The 22326-nt window shown below is 42.5% G+C and overlaps 1 protein-coding gene across 1 annotated transcript in view; it reads left to right on the top strand.

Moving 5' to 3' along the window:
- The window catches only part of LOC143935274 (arf-GAP with SH3 domain, ANK repeat and PH domain-containing protein 1-like), a gene marked incomplete in the record, with an annotated part of 307045 nt that overhangs the window by 207583 nt on the left and 77136 nt on the right, over positions 1 to 22326 (top strand). Inside the window, 2 exon segments of the mRNA XM_077459017.1 lie at positions 5302 to 5388; positions 19352 to 19452. Of these exon segments, the coding sequence (XP_077315143.1) occupies positions 5302 to 5388; positions 19352 to 19452 (188 nt within the window).

Below are 22326 nucleotides of genomic sequence, written 5' to 3' on the forward strand. Positions count from 1 at the left end.
GGTCAATGGAAAAAAATTACCCTTTTACATTTGTGGTCATGTGGAATGAGGAAGCCCTTACACTGGTGGTCAAAATGCAGTCCCTACGGATGGGCTTAAAAGATTGCTGGCTTCATGCAACTGGCTCTACCAAGTGGCATTGACCCTAGAACTATACAGACACCTTAAGATAGGAGGTCAGTCGGCCACAGCTCAAGGAACCCCTAGCAACCTTTGGAGGAACCCTATTGTTCCACGAAACCCTGGTTGAGAATGGCTCAAACTCTGAACACTTACTAGAGGGAGCAGGCAGCGGAAACCCACCAATGAATTGGTTTTAGTAAGGGTTACTCAAGACTAGAAAATGATTTCAAGGGGGTAAAAAGGTTGAGAAAGACTGGTTCAGACAATCGTCAGAGAAACCCCCGCCGTCTGCCTTCTCTCCTATGCTCAGATAGGCGGAAGGAGGAAGGAAGGAATGGGGAGGCCTTAACTGGTCAGACCAAATAGAGATCTGCACAGATATTAGTTTCTTAGGATGGGCTCAGGCGTGTTCACAACTTCACGTGCCCGTGCCCGCCAGGAAGCTTACACTGGGCAGCACTAATCACAGGCAGTGAGACATTTCCAGATCCGCGGCTGCAGAGATCGTGAAATGTGTTACTGCTGGTGATTAGCGCTGCGCGGTATAAGCTTCCTGGCGGGCGCGGGCACGTGAAGTTGCAAACACGCCTGAGCCCATCCTTTATAGGGCACAGAAAATAACATTTTTGTGACGGCGCAAATTTTGATTTGTCCATTTTTGGCACACATGCAGCAAATCCTTTTGAACACTTACTATGTTTTTTATTCGGCACAATTTGTCAATTGCACATCACATGTACGCTAATAAAAATAAATAAATATATCGGAAACACTATCGTTTATCAAGCCCATTGTTTGAGGTCAGGTCTGCTTTGCTACTTTGTTTGCACTTCTCTTATCCTCCGGTGATCACTTCCTGATTGCAAGGGAGAAGAAGCGATATAGTGAGCTGCTGTAGCTTGCTTTATTACTTCCTGCATAGTGACAGCTCAACAGGTGTGTGCCGTCACTGTGCAATATCCGCCTAAACCTGTGTTTATTAGGGGCACTGTGCATCTGTTTGTCTGCACAAATCTACATTGTGCAGTGTAGGTCACTACTATATGTACAGTGGAACCTTGGTTTACGAGTAACGCGGTTAATGAGCGCTTTGAAAGACTAGCCATTTTTTTTATTCTGACTCAGTCTGCGAGTGTTGTATCGCAAAATGAGCAGAATTCAAGCTAATGAGTAAGGATGAGCTCCGGCGTGTTCGCACAGTGCAGTGCCAGGAAGTCGGCGCTGCACTAATCACAGGCAGTGAGATGTTGTCCCGATGTGTGGCTGCAGAAATCGGAAAATGTATCACTGCCTATGATTAGCGCAGTGCCGACTTCCTGGCAGGCTCTGCACGTGGGCTGTGCTAACATGGCGGCTCTCATCCTTACTAATGGGGTGTGCAATACCGCATTTGGCCGGGGGTGTCGGGGCCACCCGGAGCCCTTTGGAGCCGTTCACAGCTGTTCGGAAATACTCCGTTCCCTAGTGTTTTCGAACCTTTTCGAGTTCAGCCAAGCTGTCCCCGAGTATTTCCGAGGCTCTCTGGCGCCCACCCCCACCTCTGGCCACATGTGGTATTGCATGTAATAGAAAATGCAGAACAAATTATCTCAGTTTCCATTGACTTCTATGGGGAAACTCGCTTTGATATGCGAGTGCTTTGGATCACAAGCATTCTCCTGGAACAGATTATGCTCGTAATCCAAGGTTTCACCGTATAGTCTATCGATCCCAATGCGCTACCTTTATAGGTAACATCAAGAAATGTAAATTTTGCTTAAATGGTAACCTGAAAATTTTACCTTTTTTTTAGTCTTGAATTGCTCCTGAAAAATAGCAGTGCACCTTCTGTGACTTGAAGCTCATAGCTGTATGTGAGATCATCTAAGGCACTGTTGTCGCTGACTACTAGTTTCACGAGAACCGAAATAAGAATTGGTGTTGTCACTGGTCCAGGTAGTCCTGCCTAGATTTCAGCTTTAAAGTGAACCTGTGCTTTGCTCATGTATAATAAACCTACATGTATGGTTAATTAAATAGAAAATTGGTACTCTTGTGTGGTCAGCTTTAACTTCGGAACTAAAATAGACAGCCTACTGGGGCAGACACCATTCAGCTGATCCGTAGCAGATAATGGGAGTTAAAAAAAAACACAAGGGGAGGTGGTGCTGCTGTGCTGTAAGATGACTACCATCTAAGTGCAAAATGCTTGAATATAAAGTACAAGTGCTAAAGTAATATCGTGCATATGGTCCACATTGGGTGGAATAGTAAAGCAAAGAAATCACAAACATGATGAATAAATATAAAGTGAATCAAATGAAAATGTGCAAAGAAACAAATAATTAAAACAGTGCAATAACAACAAGCAATGTAATGAATGTCCAATGTGCCCATCGAAGCACAAAGAAATTGGAACGTGAATAGATATTCGATTTGCCAGCCTAGGCACTTATAAATAACAGAAAGTGAAGATGCATGAATCAATCAAAAAAGTTGATGAATAAGCGATGGCTCCCTTCACCATGGACAGTGAGTAGATGGCTGATATCTAGCCTATCCAATGTGATGACACCTCAGGGGGCACTAGCCTCTTACCTTACTGCTGCAAGGTTACAGCATGTGACTAGGTGTATAAAGAGGGGTGTGTCCATTCCCTCCAATCAGCTCCCAGAGCTATCCTCACTGATGTAACTTTAGCTCTCCGCCCCCTGCGTTTCAGAGATCCTGTGAAAATTCTGCACTTTGAATGGATGTAGGTAAGATGAGAGTAGATAAAAAGGTACAACTTAGGTAGGTTGATTTGTTTAATCTCTGTGTATCACCTGCGGCCAGTCACTTCATATATGTAAGCGTTTACAAACCCTTTTGCCACAATATGCCCTTAATTTTCCAGATTGATTGATGCCCAGCCTAGAAGACTAAAGCTGGACACACACTATACAACTTTTGTTGTTCGATTTCCTTTAGATTTACCTTGAACTATGTAGTGGAAGGGCCTGCCTGATTGTATACACATTGAAAGTGTTTAGTGTTGACCTTATATTATATGGTTTTGGTAAATCTAAAGGAAAAAATCTAAAAAATTGTTTAGTGTGTATCCAGTTTCACACTTATGCGATTGTAGACCTCGCATGTGATTTGCACCACATTCCTGTGCACATCACATGCAATTTCTGTGCGATGCGAATTCAGCCATACGGTTTGTATGGCTGAAATCACATGCGCACCAAAATGATGCAGAGCCCTTTTTTTGGTCCACACTGGAATTGGATTACATAGGTGTTCCGACCCATGCGATGTGATTCCACAGTTTGCACTGCGTTCTGCGAACCGATTTGGGGGTGTCATTAACTTTATATTGACACCCGCAGTGGTTCGCAGAGAGCAGTGTGAACTGCCTGCCATTCAGATGCAATGCAGGAATCTCTGTGGTTCCCGCATCACATCAGTAGGGATCAGCTGAATTTCTATCCATCTATGGGCTAGCTGGTTGCACATAAGTCAATCTATCAATCGACTTGTGTGCAACCAGTCTGTCTGTTTTTACCTGAACGATCAGTGCCACCATCTATAGCCGTAATATGTAAAAAAAAGTTATAAAAATTAAAATAAAATACTGCAGTGTGGGCGGAACAAAGAGCCAAGACTTGGGATTTAAATAAACGTATTACTTTTCCCACCACATGCAAAGCTCAGGTTTGCTTTAAAGAGGTTATGTATGGATATGGTAAATAAAAATAATTTAAAGCTGAAGTCTAGGGGCACCCATATGAAGCATCCTATATCAGTTATAACGTTAAAGCAGAACTATGGGCAAAACTCTTTTTTTTTTTTTTTCATTTTGGTTTGGAGCAAGGGAGGGTTATAACCCCAGTCAGATTTATTTGTTCTCCATTTGTGTCCCTTTGGGGAGATTTCCCTTCATTTCCTGTCCCATAGCCAACCAGGAAGTAAGAGGAGATCCCTGCAAATTTAAGAGAATTTCTTGGGGACTCCCCAGGTCACCAGAACTAGTGTCCCCATTGGAAGATTTTCCCTTTTAAATGTAGAGTTTTCTTTTAACTTTCACTTTCAATGATGATGGTAAACCGGACAATACTGAGGGGGGATCTCCTTAATGGGGGCACAGACGGCAATAAAAACTGACAGGTGTTCTAATCCCTCTCCGCTCTGTCCAAAACTAAAACAAAGTTTTACCTTTTAGTCCTACTTTTTTAGTGTGAAACAAAAATTAAAAACACTTGCCATCCACCCATCGTCAAATGACGGTGGGGCGGCGTGGCTCTCGTTCTCGGTGGACGTCACATGACGGCCCTCCAGAAAGATAGATCTCGCACACCCGTGGGGGGCGCGTATCATGACGATCAGTGGTGTGTCAGTCTGATGCAAGTAGAGGAGAGCCGATCAGCTTCTCTCCTAATGGGGGGTCTGTGCTGATTATCAGCGCAGCCCCCCCTCGGATACCCACCCAGGACCACCAGGATGCCGCCAGGACCAGCAGGGTTTGCCACCACACTGGACCACCAGGTATGCCACCCTGGACCACCAGAGAAATGACAATCAGTGCCCAGGCAGCTGCCAATCAGTGCCCCCATCCCCAATGCTTGCCAGTTCCATCAGTGATGCCTATCAATACCATCAGTGATGCCTATCATTGCCCAGCAGTGCCACCCATAAGTACCCATTAGTGCAGCCGTACCCTATCGCCACTTTCTTTCCTGTTCTCTGCAGCCTATCAGTGTCGCCTATCAGTGCCCACCAGCGCAACCCATTGGTGCCGCCTATCAATGCCCATCAGTGCTGCATATCAGTGCCACCTTCCAGTACCCATCAGTGCCGCCTATCAGTGCCACCGCATTGGTGCTGCCTTACCAAGTGCCTGGTATTGAAGTAGTTAAAGAGAAGTCTTTCTCTCTTTTTTTTTTTTTTTTAACTAAGTATACTATGTTTGTATGTTTTATTCTGAATTTATTCCCACAAAAAGTGCAATAAAAAGTAAATTACCGTACAATTTTGTGATGCTTCTGTTTCCATAAAAAAAAAAAAAAAAAAATATTGATGACTCAGGTATTCCAGAGTAGCCAATGTGCTGGGGGGGAGTACAGTGCTTCATAGTAAGATTATTAAAAAACAATACTGCCCCCCCCACACTAATTACATTTGTCTCTAACACTTTCCACTTTGTGTGAATGTCAGATCAAGACCAGACAGGAGGAGGAGAAGAAGCAGCTGTGCTCTCTGCGGGACATGCTCAAGCCTACTCTGCAGGTCGAACCCAAAGAGGTAAAGACCATCCTATGTTTGTAGTGCTTCCTTCTAACCAGAAACCCTAAGTAACGCTTTCTTTTCAAGCTGTCCTTCATTTATATTCGCCCATTTACATTTTTCGTTTATATGGACTATAAGATTTCGATCAACTTTACGTTTAAATGACTTAGCCCTTGTACACACGGTCGGACATTCCAACGGAATCTGTCCGATCGGACCGTGTTGTCGGATAATCTGACTGTGTGTGGGCTCCATCGGACTGTTTCCGTCGGAATATCCGACAGACAAAGTTTTAGAGCTGGGCTATAAAACTTTCCGACAACATGATCCGATCGGACTTTGTCCGATTGTGTGTAGAGAATTCCGATCGGACAAAGTGCCACGCATGCTCAGATCAAATTTCTTAGACCAAAGCTATTGGCTACTAGCCTGAACGTAGTCCCGTCGTAACGAAATAACGTCGTCGCGTTACGTACGATCGGATTTTCCGACAACTTTGTCCGACCGTGTGTATGCAACACAAGTTTCGGACAAAATCCGACGGATTTTGTTGTCGGAATGTCCGACCGTGTGTACAAGGGCTAACAATTTAAAGCCCAGCTCCAGCTAAGATTTTTTAAGCAGCTGCAGCAACAGTTTATTTTATTTTTTTGGGATAAAGCTTTTAGGCTGGGTTCACACTGGAGCGGCTACGAGAACCGGATGGGATTCGCACCGCACTGCAGTGCAAATCACATCCGATCTCTGTGCGATGCGAGTTCAGCCATACAGATAGTATGGCTGAATTGGCATCGCACCCGCCGCAAACTCGCACAGGACCCTTTTTTTGGTCCGCAGCAGAATCGGATCGCATGGGTTTTCACACCATGCGATCCGATTCCTGTCTGAGTTTTCAGATCGCACTGCGATATGCGAACTGATCTGGGGGTGTCATTAAGGTTTCACTGACACTCTCAGCAGTCCGCATAGGGCAGTGTGAACTGCCGGCGGGAGGAATGCGATGCGGGAACCCGCCGCGGATTCGCGACGTTCCCGCATCGCTTCAGTGTGAACCCAGCCTTAACCCCAACGCTGGCCCTTTAAGAGGGAGATTTCAATCATGGCGATCTCTGTTATTTTCTCATGACGGAGCCCCTTTAACACAGCACAGGATTCAGAAAGTGTACCCCTGCTGCCCTCATACTGACCCAGTTAGATGGTCTGTGAAATGCTGGCAACAATAGGTTATACAAAACTCATACATTTGTAAATTAAGTGAACTCTATAATTTTTAGTAGGGCTGTATGTTTTTACTCAATAGAATCAGTAGCACACTGATCGCTTTCACATGTTGCCTGGAATTGCTCTTTAATATGCTAATGCGGTCTGCTCTCAGTCAAGCTTGCATTAATAAAAAGCAATACAGATGTCAGGATGTCAAATTCAATGCATTAACTATACATCGGGCTAGCTGTATTATCTCTCTTTTGTAGACAAAAGCAACTAAACTGTAGATCTTTCAACAAATGGCATGGGTGGGTGTTGGAGTGTGTAGGAAACTCTCTAGATAATGGATTCACATTTCTTTATTTTCCAATATTTTTTTTTTTCTTATCAAGCAAGCGAGGAATGTTTTCATCTCTCTGAGGTGACAAGAAGGAAGGCAAGAAATAGATATCTTTCTCTTGAGTATATTCTTCATAGCAACTCTGATAGGCAGCTAGAAGGGAATATTGTTCCACATCCCAGCATGACTACAGAAGCATACATGGGTGCAATGGCAAGAAATATTAATCCACCATCACCTTTTTATTTTTTATTTATTTAATACAAACGTTTTATTGAAGAAATTCAGCCAGTACAATAAAAGAGATACATCAGAAATAGTATAGCAGGCAATACACATACCGGTAGGATCAACACAAGTACAGAGTATAATACGTGATGGCAGCCGGGTGGGGGTCCAGTGAGGAGAGTGTAGGAAGAGGAAAGACTCTCCCTAGCTTAAGGAGCAAGGTATCCCGCCACTCGACGCCCACCCGTAAAGATCTCAAATACTGGCAGTCCGTAGGCTAATACAGCAAACATAACAAAAATAACTAAAACACATAAACAGAAAACCAAAGGAGCTACGGGTAAATCGGTAAGGAGGGACATGTAATGGAGGATCATGACACAGAGGAATCCACTCATGGGCGAGGAAGTGGGGTGGTCATGGGCCAGGGGGCCAGGATTTCCATTTCAACTCATACGTGGGTATTGTGTCCATTATAGTATCACCTTTTTATTTAAAGTAAAACAAAATCATTAATTTGTATTTGGTGGCGCACCTCTAAAATAATAAACATTTTCTACACGTTCTGATTTATTCGGTAGAATAGTTCAAGGAGCAAAGCTCTAAATTCGCTACCCATAGCAAACAGTCGCAATCTGTCTTATATTGGGATGACAGTACAGTAAATTCTGATGCCTGGTTTCTGTAGGTTACTGCTCTTTACACCTCCCACATTTCTCTTTCTGCCATTGATTAAGACCATTTGTGTTGTATTACAAATCTATTATTTACAAAGTTACACTCCCCTGGCAGCTCAGGATGTTCAGTTCTTCTTCTTGGATGCAGAAAGACCAAATGTACCCATCTGTAGGCAAGGCAGACTCATAATGGCATTTGACATGTCTACTGAACGTCTATATCTGTGGTCTCCAAACTGCAGCCCGCGAGCCAGAGTGGCCATATGCTTGCCTTTATCTAGCCCTTGATGCACCGTTTCATCTACTGACGCTAATGGGGCACTATACCTTCCACGAACACCAGTGTTGGTGCACCACTCCTCAGAGACACCAACGATGGGGTACTTTTCTTCTTGCTAAAACCAATGATGGGGCATTGTTTACTCCCACCAATGCCAGGGAGTTTCCTAATTCCACTGGCCACAACCTGCCCCTACTAAAGCCTGAAGGATGGTAAAGTGGCCCTTTATTTAGAAAGTTTGGAGACCCCTGGTCTATATTGTGTTGCAGACAGCAGACCTAGTCGTATGAGAACCTCGTACTCTCCCAGATGTGGTCTTCATGTGACTGCATCTTCCATCCTAGTCATCCAGTTTCTAAGCACAGACTGCTGTCCTTGAAAATCAGGACAGTCCATAGGAAGGCCAGGAGAAAAAGATCTAAAAACAACCTTTTGTGGTTCATGACCAACTACCTTTATCATAGTTGATGGACGTGCATACTGTGCTGAGATTAAGTTGTGTGATTTAAAGAGGAAGTAAACCCTGATGGGTTTACTTCCTCTTTCATTCCCTGCAAAGGCAAAGCATAATGGACTACTATGCATCGAATAGTAGCCCATTATGTGTCACGTACCTAACACAGGAGCCAGCGATGTCACCGCTGTTCCCTGTAGTCCGGCGCATCCATCTTCTCGGTGGGGTCTCGCAGCTCCGCCGCTGTCATTTGGCAAAGCCGCGATGACGTCACTCCCGCGCATGCGCATGGGACCCGACACGCACGGCAGCTCCGTAGTTGAAAATGCCGCGGTCAGTGCGCCCGCGCGCCGCTGTCTTCAGGCGAATATCTCCTAAACCGTATAGGTTTAGGAGATATTTCTTGAACCTACAGGTAAGCCTTAATCTAGGCTTACCTGTAGGTCAAAGTGTGTTGTAAGGGTTTACAACCACTTTAAGTGCACTTCAATGTAGACTGCCTCCAGTGTCAATTCACTGTGTCCATATCACCACGCACAAGGTTCTAGGTCATCCATGCTTATTCAGTAAGGCGAAGAACAAAGTGCTAAAAATAGTTTTGGGCAGAGTGGGACAGGATTAGAACGTCTGTCAGATATTTACTCCTTTCTAGGCCTCCACTGGGAAGGATCTCCCTCGCTTTCTAGCAAACAGACAGGGAGTGATGAGGAATCTCTCTACTGGAGATGGCAAGAGCTACCAAATACATGTTTTATAGAAACACAGGGAGGGTTTTTGTATCTGACCTTCTTTTTTTTTTTTTTTACAATGACCCACACATACACCCATTGCCCTGGTATCATTGGGACAGGAAAGGAAGACAAACCTTTCCGTTGGGCTTTTCTGCACTGAATATACCCATGTAGGGCCTGGTTCACACCTATGCATTTTTTAGTGAGCTTTCAGTTTGGCAGAAACACAAGTCCATTTAACATGGTTCTCCATGGGTCACATTCACATCTGTGCATTTTATGGAAATATCCAGGGACTTTTTTTTGGTTTTTGGTTCTATAGACTTCAATGGATCAAAAACGTGCATTGAAAAACGCAAAATGCACCTGGAATATGCAAACTGAGACCTGCATAGGTGTGTGAACCAGGCCTAAAACTACTAAATACTGTTGTCACCACAAAAAAAAGCCTATTAGGCCCCTCTCCAGTGGCTCGTGTTTCCTTTCTTTGCTCCATTCGGGCTCTGCCACCTCCATCAAGGGGTGTTGAATTTCCCTTTGTTCCATCCTTTGACCCCCTACATTAAAACTATGTCCTATAGTAGCAAAGGGATCAGAGGATGGAACCATGGCACACAGTTGGAGGTACAGACAGCTGGCAGCCCTGGAATTGCCAAATGCTAAAGAGTCTAATGGAGGGCAGCACTGGATTGGAGCAAAAAACTGAGACATTTGTTGCTGGAGAGGTAAGTACAATACCTTAGTTCTTTTGCAAAGGCTTGCTATAAAGATTCTTTTGGGTGATGAGTGTCACTTTAAGGTGCCATCATTAAAAGTCCTTCTGGGTATTGGGTGTTATTATACCGTGTGATTAATATTTCTGCCTTACTGCATAGTACTGACATGGTTAATATGGTGTTATTGCTGTTCTAATATTCTTCTCTCTGTCCTCCTTCTCCCTCTTTGCTTTCCAAAGTTCAGAAGAGTAAGTTAATCGATTTTTATTTCATTTTTCCTCTTCCTGCTGCTGCTTTTGTAAATATCAGACTCTGACATTTTCCTAAAGCTCTACGTATTTACAGAAAAAAAAAAGCACTAGTCTCCTTCCCAGCCCAGAAATAAGCCCAATGTTTTTCTAAGCTTTTGGCCAATGTAGTCATTGTTGAGTTTTTTCATGTACAGTATGTGAGATTATGATGTGACAAATCGACTTTACCATCCATGGAGGACGTTACATGACGTATGTATGATATATACTGTAGCAAATGTATTTATACAGCACTGAGAAGCTATGGTATTTTTATGAACCTTATAATTAGATTCTGTCCTTTAGGGTACAGTACTTTTTTCATTCATAATTAGCAGTCCTCGTCTCGTTAACTTTAATCGGAGAGCTGAAAACTGGTAAAATATATATGAAATTATGCATGCTAAAATGGACTTGTGACGGAGGGTTTCCATAAATACGATGGGTATATAAAAGAATTGCCCCCTTTAAAATAATCACATTTTTGTTGCTTTGCAGTCTGAAATGAAGATGGGCACAGTTTTTGTTTTATCCTGCTGTGTCTATATCTTTTAACATCCAAGTAAAAGATATAACACCAACATGTCAAATAATAAAAATAAAAACTGAATCACTGAGTTGGAGAAAGGATCACCCCTTTATGTCAGGATTTTGTTGAACCACCTTTTGCTTTAATTACAGTCTTTAGCCTGTTGGAATAAGTCCATTAACCACTTCAGCCCCAGAAGATTTGGCTGCTCAATGACCAGGCCATTTTTTAGCGATACGCCACTGCGTCACTTTAACTGATAATTGCATGGTCGTGCGACACTGTACCCAAACAAAATTTATGTCCTTTTTTTTTTCCACAAATAGAGATTTCTTTTGGTGGTATTTGATCCTCTTTTGAGGTTTTTATTTTTTGCGCTATTAACAAAAAAAAGAGCAACAATTTTGGAAAAAACAATATTTTGTAGTTTTTGCTATAATAAATATCCAATTTTTTTATTTATTTTTTAAAAGCAAACCTTTTTCTCTGTTTAGGCCGATATGTATTCTTCTACATATTTTTGGTAGTAAAAATCGCAATAAGCGTATTTTGATGGGTTTGCGCAAAAGTTATAGCTTCTACAAAATAGGGCGAAAATTTATGGCATTTTTTCTTTTATTTTTTTTTACTAGTAATAGCTGCGACCTGTGATTTTTTTTTTATCAGAACTACAACATTATGGCAGACCGATCGGACATGTTTGACACATTTTTGGGACAATTGACAACTATAAAGCAATCAGAGCTATAAAAATGCACTGATCACTGTATAAATGTCACGGGCTGGGAAGGGATTAATACTATGGGGCGATCAAGGGGTTGACTGTGTTCCCTAGTGTGTGTTCTAGCCATAGGGGGATGGGAGTGACTGGAGGAAATGACAGATCATTGTTCCTAGCTAGTATGAACTCGCTGAACAGGGATGTGTGCGGGGGTGCCGCTGGTCACACCCATCCGCACCCCCGCAGTGCAGCAGGCATACAAGCCTGCTATTCCACTTAAAGGGACCAACATACAGCTACGACGGTTCACGGGATCGTGCTGACCTGCCGCAGTATAATGACGGCAGCTGGTCAGCAAGCGGTTAATAAGGAGCAAAAGGAAAAGCTCAAAGTGCAGCAAGTTCCAGGGTTTTTTTTTTTATTAATGTAAAAACATTGATAAACAAGCTGGCTGATAAAACCAACATAAGCGCTGCTGCTCACGGTCATTGCACACAAGCTCCGTCCTACGTGTTTCGTCTAGTAGAATGTCCTCAGTTGCTGGGCACATTGACTCCACATCAGAATATAAAGGAATATGCCGGGATCCGCTCCTGTTTCTCTGAACCAATCACATCTACTAGTATGGATCCTTCTATGAGATAATCTTTCTTAGATAAGCCAACAAATAGAGGGGTTCAGACCTCACACATCTCTTGTTCCATCAATAGAATTTGATGAGTGGAGGACTATCATCAGCAAACACAATCTTTTTTAAACCTTTTTGGCAGTCAAATCCTGCACAGGGTTCAGCGAGCTCCGCTCTAAAACTGGCATTTGAGAGAAGTTTTTGAGCATTCCATTAAGGGAAGGAAGGATGTGTTTCATGTCCACAATGCCATTTCTCAATGCGTCAAATGCAATCAGGGAGGCAGGGAGTGGGGAGAAAGTAAGATTAGTAGCCTTGATGTGCCTACTTTGCAGTGAACCTGGTGCAGTGCCTGTTAGGAGGCAAAGTAAAGGCTCAACGTACTTGGCTAACCTGCTAAACCCAGTTTGGATACAAATGTCAGTCTTTTACAAGGCAGGTCATGAGAAACTGAAACTTAAACTTTACCTCTAGTACCTCTAGAAGTTTACCTCTTAACTACTAGTTAAGAAAAAATACTCATGGATCACGTTAAAAATCCCTTTTCCTAGAACTGAGGCTGCCAGCTAGGGCCATGGGTCCTAGGACTGATTTTACCGTAGTGGGATTGCAGATGCGACTTGAGTTGCACAGAATAACATGGCAATGGAAAATACAACGATTTCAATGGTGCCTGTTCACTTCAGTGCAGTGCAACTGTGACGCAACTTTGGGGAAGGTACCTGTGCTACTTTGGTGCAATGCAACACGATTTTTTGCCCTATGGACTTCAATAGAGATGCACCAAAAATGCATGCACATGTGTTTTGGGTGTTTTTACTTGAGATTTGTGTTGGTTGTTAGTTTTTTTTTTTTACCACCCCGAAGTAATACAGCCGTGGCCAAAAAAACTTTTGAGAATGACACAAATATAAATTTTCACATGGTCTGCTGCCTCAGTTTTGATGATGGCAATTTGCATATACTCCAGAATATTATGAAGAGTGATCAGGTGAATTGCAATTAATTGCAAATCCCTCTTTGCCATAAAAATTAAGTTAATTCCATAAAAAACCTTTCCACAGCACTTGTGAATAAGGCTTCAGAGCGCCCAAGAAAGTCCAGCAAGCACCAGGGCCGTCTCCTACAGGTGATTCAGCTGTGAGATCGGGGCATCACCAGTGCAGAGCTTGCTCAGGAATGACAGCAGGCAGGTGTGAGTACATCGGCACGCACAGCGAGGAGAAGACTTTTAGAGGATGGCCTGATGTCAAGAAGAGCAGCAAAGAAGCCAAGAAAACATCAGAGACAGACTATTCTGCAAAAGGTACAGGGGACTGCTGAGGACTGAGATAAAGTAATTTTCTCTGAATCCCCTTTCCGATTGTTTGGGGCATCTGGAAAAAACCTTGTCCAGAGAAGAAAAGATGAGTGCTACCATCAGCCCTGTGTCATGTCAGCAGTAAAGCATCCTTTCATGTGATCATTCATGTGTGAAGTTGCTTCTAAGCCAAGCGAGTGGGGTCACTCACACTTGTGCCTAAGAACACAGCCATAAATAAAGAATGGTGCAAAAACATCCTCTGAGAGCTACTTCTCCCAACCATCCAAGAAAAGTTTGGTGATGAACAAAGCCTTTTCCAGCATGATGGAACACCGCTGCATTGTTCCCAGCCAGTATATGGTCTGTAATGCCGTGTACACGCAGCTGGACTTAACAGCAAAGGTCTGACGGAACAAATCCATCGGACAATTCAACTGTGTGTGGGCTTCATCGGATCTGTTTCAAATCTGTCCGACGGACTCAAGTCCAGTCGAAAAAATCAGTTCATCTGTATGCTAGTCCGACAGACAAAAACCGACGCTAGGGCAGCTATTGGCTACTGGCTATGAACTTCCTTATTCTAGTCTGGTCGTATGTCATCACAGTCAAATCCGTCTGACTTTTGGGTGTAGACAAGTCAGTTTCAGCGGAACTCAGTCGAAAAGTCCTTCGGAGTTCAGTCCGTCAAAGTCCTTCGGGGTTCAGTCCGTCAAAGTCCTTCGGGGTTCAGTCCGTCAAAGTCCTTCGGAGTTCAGTCCGTTGAAAAAAGTCCTTCGGAGTTCAGTCCGTCGAAAAAAGTCCTTCGGAGTTCAGTCCGTCAAAGTCCAGCCATGTGTACACGGCATAAGAGGTATGGATTGGACATGACTCCAACTCCATTTGAACTACACTATGTGCAATAAGTAGTTTTTACATAAGCAATGTTTTTTTTTTCTTTTTGTTTTTTTTAACTACTGTAGACCTTGAACTTTGTGGAGCATTATGCTTCCCTTCCCCAAACCCCCAAAGGGCCAATTAAGTTAGTATTAAAAATAAAAAAAAAACAACACAGTGGAATAGCATACTTTTGCTTCATCCTTTTCTCTGAAATTCCTTTTTGAAAGATGAGGCTGCAATCACACTTTTGAATGTATAGGTGATGATTTACTGACTCCTTTTGACAAATACATGATTGGTACAAATTATGCTTCCGCTAATTAAAATCTCCACCGCAGCTTTCAGAAAAGTAATTACTCTACAAGGCCTTTATGAAAAGGATATATTAACGGGTTATCTAATTTGCTGATAACAAGTCATCTTGCTAATCCATTTTGTAAATAGGAGGGACCACTCTTCATCTCACTGAAGAGAATGGGGCTGACAGATTAATTATCAAGTGCAAGGTGGTCTGATGCTATGAATGATGTTGAGGTTCGTCATCAGTCAAAGTCATATTGTGGAGGGAGACTTGCATCTATGTTAGGTGTTAAACACAGCAGATGTCTGTGAATTAATTTCATACCGCTTAGCACCTTGCTTCTATTTCAGGGTCTTGTTTGCTGCTACATCTGAGCGTACATCCTGCATATGCAGTATCTCTCATAGTAAAGGCTTGAATGTTAGGTGCCATCTTGCTGGACCCACAATAATGATGATGCAAAACAAACATGAGTCATTGCATATGTTTCTACACATGGGAAGCCCCACAGAGACCCACACTGAGTACTCATTGCAACCTGCCCCATATGCAGTGCTAATGGTCCTCCATTAGCACTGCATATAGTGTCAGATATTGCAACTTGGACTTATGTTACTTAGATCACGTCCAGGATTTTGATGTGGATGAAGAGCTAGGATGAGTAAGTTTATATCTTCACTTTTTGGTGCCCAAGTGGAGCTTGTAGTCTTGTTTGATTCAGTTGACATTTCCTAAATGTTGTGAGAGCATGGATGTGACGTCTGGGGAATGTGCTCCATGTCTTCTGCTGGGTGCCCTGGGTCTGGCCACGCTCTGCTTCCTTGCATGTACCATGTGGTAGACTGATCTTCCTGTGTAGTTCCAGTGCCAACATCACTCTTAGGAATCAAAGCTACCAGCACAGGAGACAGAGCCTCTGATATTTCAACTTGGTAACCATTGACAACAATGATTTATTTAGCTCTTACTGACCACCAATGTAAGGAGGAACTTCACCACTGACCATCGACATAAGAGGGCACATCCTACTGACCACCAACTTCCCCACTGACCAGTGCTTCAAGGGAGCACTTTGCCTCTAAACGCCAATGTAAGGAACACTTTTCCAATATCCACCAACATAACGGGCAATTTACCACTGATGGCCAGTAACCTTAGCCCCACCTCTTTTCTCTAAAATGTTACAGTAGGCTCTAGGTCAGTGGTTCTCAACTGCTCTTCTCGGGACCCACCAACAGGCCAGGTTTGCAAGATAACTGAAATACATCACAGGTGATATCATTTGCTGCTCAATTATTGCAGTATTCTAGTCTTCATCTCCCCAAAGTAATACATAAAATCTGGCTTGTTAGTGGGTCCTGAGGACAGGAGTTTGAGAACCACTGCTCTAGAGGATATTAATTGAAGCCAACATATGGGAACCAATGTTCATACTATATCACAGCGCTAAATAATCACAAATCAAGTGCATTGATCACTGTTAATCAAATGCTTAATATTTCTCTATAAATGAATAAATAATTCCAGTGTCCATTAAACAAAAGTGCTCAGTGCTGTTGTTCCACTTGCTCTTCACTTGCAATACTTCACATGATGCATCTTCCCCTTTACGGAACTAATCACCAATGTGCCACCACCTTCATGCCATGAAAGTCATTGGATAGTCATGACACGCTTCTTTTTTTTTTTATCAGTGGGTCGTAAAGTGCTTGTACCCCTCTGATAGCGCTTTATAACCTATTGATAAAAAAAAGAGGGACATGGCTATCCAGTGACTTTTATGGTGTGAAGGTGGTGGCACATGGGTGATTAGTTCCGTAAAGGGGAAGATGCACCATGTGAAGTATTGCAAGTGGAACAATAGCATTGGGCACTTTTCTTGTTTAATGGACTTTGAACATATTTATGTATTTTTATTTTTTAATAGACAAATAGTAAACAATGGACACTTTTGGAGCACCTGACGCACTTTATTAATAGTGATTAATGCACTTATGTTGATTATCTAGCATTGTCATAGGCTCATAGAGTAACACAAGTTTGTGTTTGGCACAACAGCTTTGAAATTTACTATGAAGTTATTTTGTACTATGGCGCTGTCCTTTTGCTTATTTATATGGGAATTGATGCTCCTGCCATTGCCAGGAACACCAGTTCCTACCTGTTCACCAGCATTTGTAAAATCATTTTCTGCCTGCAGTGGATTGGGTCTTATCCACCCTTGAAAGCAGCTATACTTCTGGCCTTCCCATTAGTTATGTTTTTTGAGCCTTTGTTATCCACTGTGGAGGAAACATGTCAACACAGGCATGACCCGCTTTGGCTATCCATTGTGATGGGATACCATTCATAATGAATAGGACTGCCCATACAGCAGGTGGATCACCATGTGTTAAGGGAAGACATGCATTTTATTGTGCTTTTCTGCAACACAAATGTAAACTGACCCTCAGTGTAATGAAAAATCTCATTAGTTAGACCAATTGTGACCAACTTTTTTTGATATAGGGGGACTCAAGTGTGGGCATTGCCAGCACCAAAGCGTCGCTCATAATATTCAGCAAATTATGCTACAGAATGTGGTTAGAGACTGCAGTCATACTACAGAAGATGACGGAGACTATGAGTTAAGATAGACAGAGATTGCAACAGCTATTGAAGGAAAACAAATTCCTGACTGCAGAGGCCCTGCACGCTGCACTTTAAGTGCCATAGAGCCGCAGGTTGAGCATCAGGAGCTTAGAAAAAGGCGCTCTAGGTTTCAAATGCTGCATGTGCTGGTAAAAAGATATATGAAATTCTCCAGGTACGTTTTGTGCTTCAGGAGTCTAAGCGATTATCAGTTTCTTGAATAATGGCAATGAGGCAGTAAATATAATTATACTACAATGTATCTTAAATTGGAGGGGTTTAACCAAAATATGTTAGCTTTAATGGTCATGTAAACTAGCCGACGAGATTTATCCCCATCGTCTGCCCAGACTTTGTTTTAGTTCACTTGCTTACCTAGTTCTATCAGCTTTTGGCCAAAGCTCAGCTCACCTATCTGTTGGCAGTCAGGACTGTTGCAAGAAATTGCATCTGATATCTATGCAATAGCACTGGACCAGTTGGAGTGAGACTTGGTTCTGATAGATATACAGTGGAGTGCGTCTTTCTTCAAGGGAGCTGATCTGTGATGAAGTTATAGTGTAGGAGGACCTTATTCTGGTTCTAGTCTGCTACCTTTCTGATCGCTCATTTGGCTGTACCTCTCCTGTGGATCACTGACATGCAGTTCGTTTTTCACTCCTATAAACTGTTTTCAGCCGACAGCAGGCTGACACACGTAAGGGGGGGCGGAGAAACAGTCACCAGCTCTCTGCTCATGGAGCTCTGAGAACTGAGCGATCAGCAGTGATTGAGCACTCAGTCTTATGCCGTGTACACACGGGCGGACTGTATGGCATACTTAGTCCGTCGAAACACATTTCAGCGGACAGTCCGCTCGTGTGTGGGCTTCAGCGGACTTTTTCAGCGTGCAGTCTGGCGTACTAAGTATTTCGGATTTTTCGAAATTCTGTCCGTCGTACTTTGGTTTCAGCGGACAATCCGCTCATCAGTTGGCTAGTTCGACGGACTAAGAATGGCGCATGCTCAGAAAGGATTTACACGGCGGAAGGGTGCTTTGCTGTGTATTGGACTTCCTATTTCTAGTCCCGTCGTACGTGCTGTACATGTCATCGCGCAAGCTTTCGACGGACTGTTTGTGCATCCGTGTGTGGTCAAGTCCGTTCAGTCGAAAGTATGACGGACTGTCCGTCGGATTGTATGACGGACTAAGTACGCCATACAGTCCGCTCGTGTGTACGCGGCATTAGGGTCAGCAGGGGACTGATGCAGCACCGGACCGATGCTGCCTCCACCTAGGTAAGTATGATTTAAAAAAGGAAGGGGAGACCCTCACCATGCCAACATCCAGTGCTTAATATTGTTTTTAAATATACCAGTGCCTACCCAGTATCTGTCCTGAGGAAGCTAATATTTTAGTGAAACAAATCAATGAGCAAGTTCTTGGAGGCATTGCTGGATCAAAAAAAATGTTTTCACTTTGCTATATTATCAGACCAATCCTTGTACCTTAGATCCAGCCCTCTGCAACTGCATTATTGGGTAACTGGTAACTGTGTCCATACAGGGTGTTGTTTGTATGTTGTTTATATGTTTTTTTTTTTTTAAATATGCTGTAATAAAATTTATACTTTACTGATTTTCCCTCTCATTATGTGCCCACAAACTCCACCAATTTTTTGACGTGTTCAATCCTTATATATATGATTTAAAAAAAAAACTTCTCTTTTAAAGGTCTTTTTGAAACGTTTATTAGTTAAGAGCATCAAATACAGTCAACATGTTTCGGAGGCAAGGCCTCCCTCCATTTATTAACAGTTATGTTGCATTATTTATTTTTTTTGTTTTTTTTTGTGGGTTTTTTTTAACCGTTGCAATGTTCTTGAACCCCCGACCACAAAATTATAATCATGTAAACAGAGATTCTTCTCACAATGGACATGGTGGGTATCATGATTAGACTCCTTTCTTTTGATATGATGCAGGGAGACATTTTGTGACCAGTTTCTATTAAATATTCAAACTGTTTACAGAAGAGTTGCCTCCATTGTTTTCTAGCATTTTAACAATTCTGCATTATCTCTACAGGATTCCATCAGTAAGCAGCTGGTGTACAGTATGCACCAATTACAAGGAAACATGCAGTATGGCACAGAAAAACATGGCTTCCTGTTCAAAAAGAGCGATGGGTATGTCCTTGTTCCATTCCGAAGCAAATGACCTGTATCACATTTTTACCTTTTTGTTTAAGTGAATCATTCATGCCAATTTGCAGTAGAAGGCATGATATGAGCTCTGTTAATACCCATTGAAATTATGTATGGTTGTTTTTTGTTAGTTTTTTTTTTTTTTGTCTCAGCATGACTTAATTTGTTATGGCGTGTTCTTTACCCGCATTTGCCAAGAACAAAAAAAATGATATGTTTCTATGTGTGTGTGTGTGTGTGTGTGTGTGTGTGTGTACTTTTTTTTTGTTCTTGGCAAATGCGGGTGCATCTCATACAATTGGAATATCATCAAAAAGTTTATTTATTTCAGTAATTCAAAAAGTGAAACTCATATATTTAAATTTTATATACTGTAGATATGTTACACACACTGATATATCTCGAGCATTTCTTTCTTTTAATATTGATGATTATGGCTTACAGCTAGTGAAAATCCAAAATTCAGTATCTCAGAAAATTTGAATATTATATAAGACCAATAAAAAAAAAAAAAGAAATGTTGGCTTACTGAAAAGTATGTCCATGTACAGTATAGTATGCACTCAACACTTGGTCTGGGCTTCTTTTGCATGAATTACTGCAACAATGTGGCATGGCATGGAGGCGATCAGCCTGTGGCACTGCTGAAGTGTTATAGAAGCCCAGGTTGCTTTGATAGTGGCCTTCAGCTCGTCTGCATTGTTGGGTCTGGTGTGGTGACAACCGATATCATCTGTCTCCGCTATGGTCCGATTCTGCAGACGGAGGAAAATCCTATTTTTCTATCCGTCTGCAGAGCGGATCGGATGAACACGGACAGATGGTCCATGTTCATCCGATCCCCCATAGAGGAGAGCGGAGATCTGACAGAGCGCAGTGTGCAGGGACCGCTCTGTCATCCGCCGGATCAGCGGGTATCAACTGAGCGATCTCCGCTGAGCAAACGCATGTTCATGGGGCAGATCATGTATGTGTGTGTGTGTGTATATATGTATATGTGTGTATATGTATATGTATGTATGTATATATATATATATATATATATATATATATATATATATATATATATATATATATATAAAATACACAATGTATACATAAATATACATGCATGCAGTAGGTTTGTTTCTTTTGAAAATCATACCTTGGCATAAGTATGAAACCTGTATCCTCTTGGTGAATTTTACCATTGACCTCATCGGGCACTATAACCGTTTAGTAGTAGTGTACAATTAATCATGGTTAATTATGGTGTTAATTACTCGTAATTAGCAGTGATGTATCAGTAAAAGTGAGATGCTAAATACCATAGCCGTGCTTATGTCAATCAATTGAAAAATGTGCACATCAATATGCAAATTTGTCATCTGCTTCCCTCTGAGAGGAAGGCTTGGTGCAGAGCATGCTGGGATAAATAGGTAGTAATTTTTCAGTTCCTCTTCATTTGTCATTAAAGTAACATAAGAGAGACATTAGAGATGAGCTGGTGTTGACATTTGGACTCTAAAGGACATTACGAGTACCCACCCCTTAGTTGAATGCTCCCTGCTGTCACCCTTAGGCCTTTTTTTAGCATAAAATGGCAGCTAACATAGAATAATAAAGGGGTTGTAAACCCTCATGGTTTTTCACCTTGATGCATTCAGTTGAAAAACCTTCTGTAGTGCTGCAGCCCCGCAGCCCATCCGTTTTACTTGCCTGAACGCGTTCATCCTCCATCCGGGAACAAGCACACCAGCTCTAGCTGGTTGGTGTCTTGTGTCCTGATTGGATAGATCGATAGCAGTGCAGCCATTGGCTCCCGCTGCTGTCGATCAAATCCGGTGCTGGCGGGGGGGCCCGAGTCCGGCGTTCTGTGTGAATAGACAAAGATGCAGGACTTGGGAGTGCGCCCGCATGGGTGTCCACCAAGGAGAGCGCTTCTGCAACGTGGACACTCGATACAGGGAGGAGCCACCAGTGCTGCTGAGAGACCCCAGAAGTCGAGGATTGGGGACACTCTGTGCAAAACAAACTGCACAATGGAGGTAAGTATGACATGTTTGTTATTTTAAAAAAAAGAAAAGAAAAGCTTTTACAACCCCTTTAAACTGAAATTCTACGTATTTTTTAACAGAAGATATATTACATGTCTCTTCTGCCCACAAAAAAAAGTGTGTGTGTATGTATATGTATATGTGTGTGTATGTATATGTATATATATATATATATATGTATATGTATATATAAAATCTATCCTAGCAATTTTTTTAATGAGTGTGCGCTACCTGCGGCACACGTGTAGTGTACACCTTGGCTCATCCCAATGCAGAGAAAGCAACTAAGTGCCATACAATGATGCATGCACAGGAGTTTCATCAGAACTGGCCACCCAATGAAAATCCGGAAGATGGCAGGGTAATAATGGCAGTGCCAGTGGGCAGAGCGGTGAGGGACACCTTTGATCTGTAATTGCTAGAGGAGCAAATAAGCGGATGAGTACTGTTCACCTTTAAACTATACACCACAGTTACATATAGTTACAAAATATTTTTGAAACTACCCAGACATGAGTAATTGGGGCCTTAAAAAAGTATTCATATACCGTATATACTCGAGTATAGGCCGACCCGAATATAAGCCGAGGCCCCCAATTTACCCCCAAAAAAACTGGCAAACTTATTGACTCGTGTATAAGCCGAGGGTAAGACATGCCTGTCCATCCCTGTGTGTGTGTCCGTCCATCCCTGTGTGTCCGTCCATCCCTGTGTGTCCGTCCATCCCTGTGTGTCCGTCCATCCCTGTGTGTGTGTGTCTCCATCCATCCATCCATCCCTGTGTGTGTGTGTGTATCCGTGTGTGTGTGTGTGTGTGTGT

The sequence above is a fragment of the Lithobates pipiens genome, unplaced genomic scaffold (genome assembly GCF_037356315.1).
Source record: "Lithobates pipiens isolate NorthernLeopardFrog02 unplaced genomic scaffold, aLitPip1_a1.2 Scaffold_28, whole genome shotgun sequence".
NCBI lineage: Eukaryota > Metazoa > Chordata > Amphibia > Anura > Ranidae > Lithobates > Lithobates pipiens.